The 12,284-nt window shown below is 37.7% G+C and overlaps 1 protein-coding gene across 1 annotated transcript; it reads right to left on the bottom strand.

The window, feature by feature from the left end:
- Nucleotides 1-79: 79 nt before the first annotated feature.
- LOC132163426 (transferring glycosyl group transferase) lies at nt 80-3,428 on the bottom strand. The gene is made up of 3 exons (XM_059573710.1): nt 2,673-3,428; nt 1,367-1,530; nt 80-1,268 (listed from the first exon to the last, which is right to left on the bottom strand). The coding sequence occupies exons 1-3, from the start codon at nt 3,292-3,294 to the stop codon at nt 186-188; spliced, it is 1,869 nt and encodes a 622-aa protein (XP_059429693.1). The 5' UTR covers nt 3,295-3,428; the 3' UTR covers nt 80-185.
- Between the last annotated feature and the right edge of the window lie 8,856 nt (nt 3,429-12,284).

Below are 12,284 nucleotides of genomic sequence, written 5' to 3' on the forward strand. Positions count from 1 at the left end.
AAACGCAATCCCAAACAAGCTCTTAATCTAGTTTAAAGGGTAAACAAGCTCTTAATCTAGTTTAAAGGGTAATTAGGTATGAAAAAAGTTCCTTGTCCTCGTCTAAAATAGGGTGTAAAAGAATATGAGCAATATGTGTACCGTTGATTACAGAAATGTTACTAGTATTAAACTGATAACAGATGCTACGACCTTTGACAAACAACAGCCCTACACGATGAGTCACTGTCCAGAATCCACAAACCCAACTCTTGAAGCCGCATCTGAATTGAATTAACACCTAATCCAGTAGACCAAAAAACCATCTTCTTTCCATCCCCTAAAGAAGATTGAGTAACATTATTGGTACCAATCTTCATGCCAAACCTTGTCTCATCAAACCTCTTAATCCTCCCACCTTTCTGTTCCAATAACTTAGCCGCTATATACACAAAACTAACACCATCACTGGATGATGAACCTTTACTCACCGCTGCCACAACCTTGGAAAATAAATCATCATCCCAGAATTTCTCAGCAGAAGATGTGCTTCTGGCATAGAAAAGTTCCAAGCCTTTCCCAACATAGAAATCGTAGGAGGGATCAATGAACTCAAGAAACATGTCGCCACTTGTAAAAAGCATGTTCCCGTCCACCATCCAAGAATTAAACCTATATTCCAAACACTTTCTGATTATGTAGGCTTTCACAGAAATCTCCTTGATCAGCTCTGAGTTGAAATTTTGAGAAGTCATCCCTTTATAAGCTCTGACATTATTGAAAATTTTGTCTGCATTAATCACTGGATGCCCCCTTCTTGAGAGATCAAGTAGGAAGTTGGATTCAGGGCCTAGAAATATGTAGTTCCAGATATTTAGTCTCTCAAAGTGACATAGCAAGTTCCTTGTGACCGACTCTGCTACTCCAAAGAGACTTACAAAAATAACGGTCTCCTGTTTCTGCACGGCATAAAGAACAGAGCCAAGTTCATCAACGTTCCTTACAACTCGTCCAGGAAGTACATCTCTGAAGCAGAAATCATACCATTTAAGATTATTCAAGGACTGCATTTCCAAAAGACTGAAATCAAGGGTACTTTCATCCAATAATTGAGAATCAGGCCCAGCTGTTTTCCCATAGTTAACACCAGCATCCCTGTGAGAGACACTCAATGCTCTCTCATGTAAAAAATTGGTATAGATATTAAAATAACCACGGGAATGAATAAATTTAATGAACCACGGAGTCCATATTCTCTCTCCCATCTTCTTGTACCATCCAGTTGTCACCTGCGATTTTAGAATTTAATTGAGACAATAAGTCAGTACCATAAACATTGGACAAAAGCTAAAAACTGACAATATGAGAGAAGAATAAATCTAATTACCATCCCATCAAGAAATGGCTTGATTCCCTTGGCCTTGTGTTTATCATACCATAACCTGAACTCTTTCCAAGGTTTTGGAAAGAGAAGCTGACCCCAAGTGCCAACTAACTGGTATAAGAAAAGTCGTGTTCTGCTATCCAATTGCATTTTGTTTCCATGTTTACCTGTGGTCAGCAAACAATTAAATCAGAGAAAATCAATATGGGATTGAATTCAAAAAACCACAAGTTGGGCCTAAACGTAAGAAAGCGGGGGGAACATACATATAAGAATGATTAATTAGATAAGAAAAGTCAATCACTGAAAGTAACATAAGGCCAATCAAACTGGTAATGAGTGGCACATATTGCAATAGGCGAGTCATACATGGAGTTTCTTGAAGAGATTTTCAATCATTCTCCACCGAAAAAAAAAATCAAACAGTGAAAACCCACAACTTTCATGGGAAAGAACAGCAGAAGAATTTGGTTTATAGTTTAGTATAAAAATTCACTTCAACAATCAGAATATTTGGGCTTGACATTTTAGTACTTGTTATTTTTTTTTTTTTTTGAATCAAGTACTGATTATTAGATGGGAATGAATGACGTTTGTAGGTGGGGGAAAAATTACTAATAAAAAAATAAAAAATAAAACAAATAATTTCTTGTTTAGCATGGATTTTAAAATGATCATCACTAGGTAATTTAGCACAAAGATGTCACTAGGTAGTCCTAACGCCCAGCAAATGCCTCATAAGACTACACGAGGTAGCATTACAATACCGCTATCAACAGAGTTCCTCAAGTTTTGCCAATAAAACTAAATTCGAAGCACCATCTACAGACTGTAGTGTCTTTTGACATGTTTTAAGATATTCTACAATGTTCTGAATCAATCAAGCAAATGAAGCCACCTAACCAGGAACATAAATCCTCCCCCAACACTGAAATCTACCCAAAAAAAACTGTTTTGAGTAAGAACCTACAATTGAAATCTTCTTGTGTCTCTTCCTGAGAATCTTTTCTTTTTTAAGGAAACGAAATTACATGTCTTCATCAATAAAACTACATAAACAAACCTACAAAACAGTCTTTTTCTTCTCTCTCAACTTTTTGGTAATAGCAATCAGTTTCCAATATGTGGGTAGCTCACAGATTCATCAATTTCCAATATGTCCGAGAAAAATGCACATTCTGATCTCTATAGATCTCTGTCTCCAAACAAGAAATATCCAATCCAAAACTCTTAGAATTCTAAGCTACCACACCAAATTCCCAGTTTCAAAAAACGAGTGCCAGGACAGAGAGCTAGAAAAAAATGATACCTGGGACGAACCTTGGTCGCTGCAGCGAAGCCCCGTAGATGGAGGGACTGAAATTCGAAGCGTTGTAATAGAAATTCAGGATCAAACTCCGAAGAAACTTGTAATATAACGGCGAGACCTCCAAATCGTCCTCGACCACGAAGGCGAACTCGTCGTCGGAGCTGGGCCACCAGGCCTCCAACCACTGCGCCTGCAGCCCCGCATTCCCGGTCCGATAGTGCACGAGCTTTTCCCCGAAGCTCCACTCGAACCCATCGACGAAGCCCAGGATCCGATGCGCACCGTCCAGTGCGAGGGAGTCGTTGTTATCGGGAGCAAAATGGTCGATGTAGATGTGGAGATGGACGCGGTCGGAAAGGTAGTCAGCGGCGGCGAGGGAGCGGAGGCAGCGGGAGAGCGAGTCCAGGCGATTGAAGGTGAGGACTTTGATAATGAGAGTGAAATTTGAGGAATTGGGGGTGCGAGAGTTAGTGTTAGGACTAGGGTTTTGAAGGGAATGGAAGAAATTAGGGTTAGGGTTAGGGTTAGGAGAGGAGAAGTAGGAGTGGAAGAAGAAGAAGAAGAAGAGAGCAGAGAGGGAAAGGATGAGGAGTGGGAAGAACTGTCTTTTGGGACCCATCATTGTTTGTTAGGGTTGGAGAGGTACTGACAGTGCTCTTGGTGTCTCAGGTGGAGAAGAAGACTTGGGGGAGGTGATGCAGAAGATCTATGAGTAGAAGAAGAGTGAGCTTCCCCGATCCCAAATTTTGGACATGGGTTCATGTGTATAATTGTAAAGTAAATCACCGATTTTAAAAGTAGTATCAATTTTTAAGATAATAAAAATAAGAAAAGTGTTATATATCTCAAAAAAAAAAAAAAAAAATTATAAGTTAATTTTTAAATAATGTGTTACAATCTCATGAAATTTATTATTTTGAGAAATATGTCACCAACTCAATTCACCGGCTATAAGAAGCCAAATCGCCCTCAAATATGGTTTTAGGGGTGGTTTCTCAAAGAAGTAGGGGCGGTCGGACTATCAGCTACAAGGATGGTCGAAACCATCAAAACCACCCTAGTTTGTTTTTTTGTTTTTTTGTTTTAATTTTATTTATATATGAATAATACGTGTCATTATATAATTGGATTTGATGCAGTGCATTAATGAAATTTGTCAAGATTTTGAACGGAAGAATTTTTTTTTTTTTTTTTTTTTTTTGGAAAATGAACGGAAGTTTTTTTTTTTTTTTTTTTGACATGTCCGCACAAGATGGGAGAATTAGATTCAAACTAGTGACATCTGCTTCATTAGGGGTGGTCCCAGCCAATTAAGCTACCTCTTGAAGACAAATGAACGGAAGTTAATAGTATAGACTTAGTTATTGTTTTTTTTTTAAATGGTAAAGAGCACTTATAATATTTTTATACCACATTAAGCTTGTGGCAAGTTAGTGTAATCACTCAACTCAAAAAATAAAAAAGTAGTGTAATCATTAACATATGGTTAGGTGTTTTTTAGTTTATGACAAACTCAAATTTAACATCCAAAAATACTTCTTGAATCAGATAAAACTCCCCTCCCCCCTCCACTTTTAATTTAAGCTAATTTGATGAATCATGGCGGAAAGTTTAATAAATAAATTTTTGTGAAAAAAGTTAAGCATTAGAGAATAAAAATAACAATAAAAATAAATGATCTCCATTGCAAGAAAATGACAATAAGATAGACAACTAAAGGGTGTGAAAGACAGTTGGTCTCACGCGCCGCCCAGCACGCATAGATTACAAGCGCTGACACTATTTTCTGCTTCTTATGACGGATTTTTAGAGCTCCTCTACCTTCTCCTCTGTATCTTTATAGCCGGAGCCTCTTCTTTCCATGGAGAATTCAAAATGCAAATGCAATATCCACTAAGCATTCACTATTGGGCACCTTCTTCACATGACATTGCGGTGACGCTCCTCTATGATAGTTATAGTTAAGTTATTATCAGTGTTATCCTTCCTATTATGACTACAAAGTTCACTTGTCGTCATAATATGTGTTTTTCTAGATAGCTCAACTACTAAATTGCCTAAAAAATTGTCATTTCCAACCGTTCCGTTTGGCTGTGTGCCAATAAATGTTAGAATGTTCTTATGTCTCATTTTACAGTGTGATGTTTGTATTGGGTTCTTATTAGAATGTTCCACCCACTTCTTTTGTACTTTATTTTCTTTTATTAATACAAATTTTCATTAAAATTTAGGCTTCGATTACTTCGACTCAAAATAGTTTTTATTGAAAAATATTTTTAGAGAAGTCATTTTCTTAAAAAATATTTTATGTCGAAAACATTTTATGTCGTTTACCGTGCACATGGAAAATAATTTTTTTTTTAATTTTTTTTTTCCAATAAGGTCCTTATCGGGACCTACCTGGGACCCCCCAAGACCTAACCGGGACCCGTCCGAAACTTGTTCGAGACCTCGTCGAGACTCGCCCAGGACTTCATCGGAACCCGTCCAGGACCCCTCTAGGACTTGTCCGGGACTTGCCCAGGACCCGCCTGGGACTTGACCGAGACCCGCCCGAGACCCCATGCACACAGAAAACGCCGAAAAATATTTTCCCTCAGGACCTGTTCGGGTCTCAGTCAAGTCCCCGTCAAGTCCTGAGCAGATCCCGGGCAAGTCCCGATAAGGTCGTTGTCGAGTTTCGGGCAGGTCTCGGTAAGGTCGCGGTCGAGTCTCGGGCGGGTCCCGAGCAAGTCCGGTCAAGTCCCTGGCGAGTCCCGATCAAGTCCCAGTCAAGTCTTGTGCAAGTCCCGGGCAGATCTCGGTCAAGTCCCAGGCGGGGTCCCGATCAAGTCCTGGGCAAGTCCCTGTGGGGTCCTGTGCAGGTCCCGGTCAAGTCCCGGGTGGGTCTCGGTTATGTCCCGGTCAATTCTCGGGCAGGTTCCGGTCTAGTCCCGAATGGGTCCCGGGCAAGTCTCGGGCGAGTCCCGATCAATTACCGTGTGGGTCCCGGGCAAGTCCCGATTAAGTACCGGGTGGGTCTCAGGCGAGTCCCGGCCTAATCCATGGCAGGTCCCGGTCAAGTCCTAGGCAGGTCTCGAGTTGGCCCCGGCGAAGTCCCGAGCAAGTCCGGGCGAGGTCTTGGGCAAGTCCCGAGCGGGTCTCGATTATGTGCCAGTCAAGTCCTGGGCAAGTCCGGCGAGTTCTAGTCAAGTCTCGGGCAAGTCTTGTGCGGGTCCCGAGTAGGTCTCGGTGGTGTCCTGGTCTGGTCCTAGTTAAGTCTCGGGCACCGGACGGGTCTCGATCAAGTCCCGGGTGGGTCCCAGGGAGGTCCAGTCCAGTCCTGAGCGGGTCTAGACAGGGTCCTAGGCAAGTCCCGGGTTGGTCCTGGTCGGATCTTGGGTAGGTCTTGGGCAAGTTCGGGTGGGTCCCATTCAAGTCCGATCAGGTCCTGACGGGGTCCAGAGCTAGTCCTAGGAGAGTCTCGGTCAAGTCCTGAGTGGGTCCCGGGCAAGTCCCAGCGAGGTCCTGGGCGGGTCTTGACAAGGTCTGTTGATTTGAGAATGGGATGTTTAAAGTCGGAAAATGGTTTACAGTTTTAAAAACCGTAAACCATTTTCTGAAAATTAAATATGAATTTTCAGTTAAAAGAAAAATATTTTCCGTTGACCACTATTTTATGTCGAAGTAAATACCATAAAATACGGAAATCATTTTGAAAAAACCATTTAGTTTATTTATTTTTCTGTGACTGTTACACAATTATAGAGGTTTTATATTGGAGAGGTGCTGCTATACGGTCATAGCATAAAACATGAGTTTTCTGCCTTCCATTCAAATGCTGCCACCTCACCAATTGCATCTTAAGAAAATAAGAACAAAAACACAGGATTAACTCCCATCATCCACAAAACCACTCATTTTTTCCCTCTCCCCCTCTCTCCGACGGCAGCAGAGACCTTGCCGGTGCCCAGCCAGAGTTGCCGGAGATTACGCCAAAGCTCAGCCCAGACCTCTCTAGTGCTCCCTCTCTCTCTCACACACGCAGAGAAAAAAAACTGCCTAGTGTTCTCTCTCTCACACACACATGCAGCAGTAGAGAAAAAAATTTATCTGCTGCGCAGTGCTCTCTCTCTTTCTCTCTCTCTCTCTCACACATTAGAAATGGCGATGTGCTGTGCTTGCAGAAGATTACATGGGTTTTGAACTGCCGCAGTATACTTGATAAAGAGACTACCTATTTATTTATTTATTTATTTTTTTTTTTCATTTTCCTGGTTTTTGGGGAGGGGAAAAGTGGCCAGGAAATGTATAGAGAGAGAGAGAGCAGTTGATCTGGGTTTTGCAACCAGATTGAAACTTGATCTGGGTTTTACAACCCGAGATTGAAACACAAAATTTCACACAATTTTTTAAAACTAGATTTCAATTATCTGATCTGACTTTTCAGTGACTCATAAATTTTTTTGGTTCTTTGCTGCCGCCGGTGAGAATGAGAGAGAGAGAGAAGGAGCACCAGAAATCAAGAGGCGAACCGGCATACCAAATGTCGCCGGAGAAAGAGAGAGAGAGAGCACCGGAGAGCAAGAGGCGACCGGCACGCTGGTTTGGCCCGAGACCCGCTTGGGTCTGCTGACCCACAGCGGGTCTCAGGCTGGAAGTCTCTCATTTCTCTCTCTCCATTGAAGCTCAAAATCTAGTGTTTTTGTTGTAGACAATTTTTGTGCAATTTTTATACTTTAGCTGAAGTGTCCTTCTATTGGAGGGCAGAAAACATGAATTTTCTGCCATGACCGAATAGAATATATTCTCTTTATATTGTTTGTTATTGTGATTAGTTGACTTTACCGCAAATAGTTGTATTACAATTATTTATTTTATATTAAGCATTCTTTAATATCATATTCTACAATAACTTGAAAATTATGCATTATCTTCTCGATCTATGCTTGAAAAAGATATAGAAAGTTGTGATGAACATGGTTTTAAACCCAATCTAGTGGACAAGAAATCGACCATCATTGGTTGGTTTCCAACAAATGGCATGTCAGATTTTGTTCCGAGTTCGAGATTCAAAAGACCACCATTGTATACGTTGATTACGATGTGGACGGTGATCGTTGGAGTCTGACTGTAACCAACCAGACCAACACCCATGATGTAAAAACACTATTGCTTGTTTCAATTATAAGCTTTATCGAGAAGCCCTAGGCGTTTTCAATTTTTATATAATATCATAATATGTCAGTATTATCTTATATCTACATATATCTTGTCCTTTATATTCAGTTATTTTTACTAATGAAATATTTATAATAATTTCTCAAAAAAAAAAAAAAAAAAAAAAACCTTTCATGGCTTTGGAGGGCCAGGGAAGCAAGATTATACCACAACCGCTATGGAGAACGACCTCCCTGGCCTTCCACAGCCTTGGAGGAGCCTTCATGGCCATCCACGGCCATAAAAAGATTTCGTCCTATGGTCATGGAGCCCCTTCTATGGCCATAAATAAATAAATAAATAAAGATTGAAAAAGTATAAATGGAACGATATAATTGATGAAGCCTTCAACCTTAATGATTTATTTAATAAAATTGGAAGTACGTGAAGCTTTTTTTTTTTTTTTTGATAAAAAGTGAAAGTATATGGTGTGATTTTGATATATATATATATATATAAGATTCATGTTATTATTCACATTAATTTATCACTTATTTTATATTGACTTATATGACGTGTTATATATATATATATATATATATATATATATATATAATATGATTGATTTGAACATGCAACTTTACCTGGTATGAAATAAGTGTGAAGAGTAGCATTGCTCTTTTTCTAAAACAAAATTAAGGGTGTGCAGTTTTCTAACACAGTGTTGACTCGTGTGGATTGACTCTCGATGGTAGGTGGAGACGAGGCCGAAATTCTATTTTGGTTTCCGACAAAGTCAAAGGCAGGAATTGAGGTAAAGCTTCTTCATTGATCATTTGTGCGCTCTTCGCTTCAAATTCATCATTCTTCACTTCTCTTGTCTATTTTTGCACCCACCCCAAGGACAAATCTCTTTGCTCATATATAATTGTAACGACTCAAGAAAAAATGTTAATTATATATGCGCTATGACCCTAAAATAATTAGTCAATTTGGAGCTTGCATACAATTATTTATAAAGTCCAATTTCGCCTAATAATTAGGCAATGTGTGACTTAACATTCATGACTGTTTTTATAAATTACCCATTCTATATGAGTTAGACCTCATTTTCCCATATATGGGACCGATATGTTATAAATTACCCCTCTTAAACTATTGACATTGTTCGTCAAGGCCACGTCGACGTCATGCATTGCTCCAATACCACATGACTTGGCATTACTAAGGGACATTGATACCATTTGTAATTATTCAGAGAAAATAGAGAACGCTAATCATATTTGCGCTATAACCTCAAAAGAACTAACCAATTAGCGAAATCAAAATTAAACAACAATCATTAGTTTAGTGTAATTTGGTTATGTGAAATTTGATTGGATTGATTTGATTGTCGGATTTTGCCCCTACTAATATGCATACTTATAGTACTTCATGAGATTTTATCGCAAATATACTAGACTTATAATCAAAAGTTATATTATGTAATATATTTATTTTTTGATGGGGTCATTTTTATTTTTTTATTTTTGAAGGGGAAATTATTCCAATCTCATTAATTGATAAATGATACATTGTAGAGCAAAAACTTTTAGAAAATCATAGTCGAATATATGAGGTTACAAGTTATAGATATATACATAACAATATGGCATTCAAGACCTATCTATGACATCAATATCCGCTAATTCATGAACAACAAATCTATTCGAGACAGACTCAGCTCAATGCATAGGTAGCTCATATTCTCTGGCCTTAGAAGCAGAAAACCTAATGCCGAAACTTATCATCCTTAACCCCAAAGCTAGGAAACTGTTCACATCCACGACCCAAGGGTTTGAACAATAATTATTCAAACAAGTTACAAAGAAACTGCAAAAAAGAAATCAAAATACAGAAAAACACAAAACCAATAGACAGCAGCATCGATGGAGGCGAAGCAACAACTGCACGTGTGGAGCACGCGCAGGAGAGTGAAGCTCTCACGTAAGTGTGTAGGCCACGCACTGGTGCGTGGTGGCAGTGTTGCGACAAGGAGGACGGCGATAGGTGGCGGAGAGGCTGGAGAAGGCGGGTGAGAGTCGTGTCGTTAACCTGGCAAGCCCAAAAGAAACAGATCTAACTTAGATCAGACTGAATCTAAAACTCCCAAGACGACCAGAACAAAGGAAAAAGGCGACAACCAAATGAGTCAGCAAGTCAATAAGGTGGAGGAAGTGGCATGGCTGTTGCTGAAACCAGTGATGGATACTAAAACCAGGAGACATAACAGAAAAAACAAGTGCATAAAAACAAAAGAAGGGTAGGAGGGGGGAGGGAAGGGGGATAGGGGTCATTTTGTTAGTTAATGAATAACAAATTAGATGGGAGATTATATTATATAAAATGAATGTGATGAATACTTATAAATAATAACTCTATATATAGATTAACTAAAGATGTCCCTTTTGTGACTCAGAGGCATTCATAGTTGTCATAGAAAAATTAACTAGAAACTAACTCCGATGTTAAAATATATTAAAGGCCGCTCAATTAACACCTGAATCCTCTTCAATTGACATTCATATAAAGAAATCCCTTTGAAACACTCTCAACTGCATTATGAAAAGACACGTATAAAAGTTTATTGAAAATAATACCTTTTTGTTGTTGTAATATTTTAGATTATTCACTCAAAGTAATAGTATTTAAATATATCTCCTCAAATAAAAATGGGGAGCATGCTCCTAATTTGTTTATGTACACCCTTTCATGTTTCATTTGAGGCCCAAACCTTTGGATCATTTCGAGGATTAAATCTTAAAAAGTAAGTAAATCTAAATTTTGAATAATGATAAATATTATATATCAACTATTACGTGGCAGCCTCAATAAACTTATATATATATATATATATATATATATAAAAAATAATAATAATAATAATAATAATAATTATTGTAAAAAAAAAAAAAACGAATAATTAATTGATTATGAATAAATCATAAAACACTTTGAAACATTCGTCACTCGCCCGTCCACGTCAAAGTTAGCTAATAACCGGCCAGATTTAAGTCAACTGTTACACCCAAAAAGAAATAATAAAAGCCAAAAACTTTGGTCAACCACCAACCAAGGGAAATCCCGTCAATACATCCTTCTTCTAATTTCTTTATACATAACCTCTAAAATTTGTAATTTTTTTATTTTTTAATAAGACTTTAAGGGTGCGTTTGAGATTGAAATTTTGCAAGAATAATCTGCGTTTTAAAAAAATATTACAAAATGTAAGGGGTTTGATATTGAGATTTAAAAAGTATTTAATCTAAAATAAGAAAAAAATCAACGATTTCTATAAGTAGGTAGAAAATTTTAAAAAATCGCACTTATTAAAATCGCAATTCCAAACAGATCCTGACTTCTTACATCCTGAATAAAAAGTATATAAAATTAGGACAGAGTTTTCTTCTAAACTGGGTTAGAGGAACTTCCTTTAACCCAGTCTATAAAAATGACATATGTCCATTTTTTTTGAATAACATGTGTTTATTTTTTTTAATAACATATTAGATACATATGAGTTTTTAATATATATATATTTTGACATGTCCGGACAAGAGGGGGGAGAGGGATTCGAACTAGTGACTTCCACTTCATTAAGGGGGTGTTTGTTAAACAACACCCCACCACACGTCACTGTTCATGGACCACGGCACTGTTCATGGATTAAAAAAAAGAATAAAATAATAATAATAATTGGTATGGAAAAATGAAAAAGTGGTATTGGGAAGTAAAAAATTTTGTTTTGTAGTAATTTTTTTATTTGAATAGTAATAAAAAGTAAATGATTGGATATAAAAAGTGAGTGATTTGATATAAAAGTAAGAATATTTTTTTGGAAAAAAAATGAAGTGAATAGTATGGTGGATGTGGGGGAATGTGAGGGGGTTTAACAAACACCCCCTAAATGTGGTCACAGCCGATTGAGCTACCTCTTGGGGACCTCCACTTTATTTATTTCAACTTTATCCCTGTTATTAAAAAACATATGCATCTCACATGTTTAAATGATACATATAATTTTAATAAACTGAGTTTGAGAAAGTTTTTCTAATCCCTGTTATTAAAAAACATATGTATCTCACATGTTTAAATGATACATATTATTTTAATCGACTGAGTTGGAGAAAATTTTTCTAATCCAGTTTGAAGAAAAAGTCTGTCCATAAAATTATTTCTTAATTTTAAATAAATATTGTAATTAGATTTTAAAAAATTATATAAGCTAAGAATTACATAGGATCCATAACCAGAATTAGAAAGGAAAGGGCAAAATCGAGAAAGAAGATACATAAAAAAAAAAAAAAAAGGACATAAATAGCACGCGGGGACCGCCAAGGAGTTTTAAGTTTGAAGCACACGCATGCGTCATGACAACACAGTATCCAATTCGAACCCAACCAAACTCCCAACTCTCGATTCTCAACCAAAACA

The sequence above is a fragment of the Corylus avellana genome, chromosome 8, assembly GCF_965113065.1.
Source record: "Corylus avellana chromosome 8, dhCorAvel1.hap1.2, whole genome shotgun sequence".
NCBI lineage: Eukaryota > Viridiplantae > Streptophyta > Magnoliopsida > Fagales > Betulaceae > Corylus > Corylus avellana.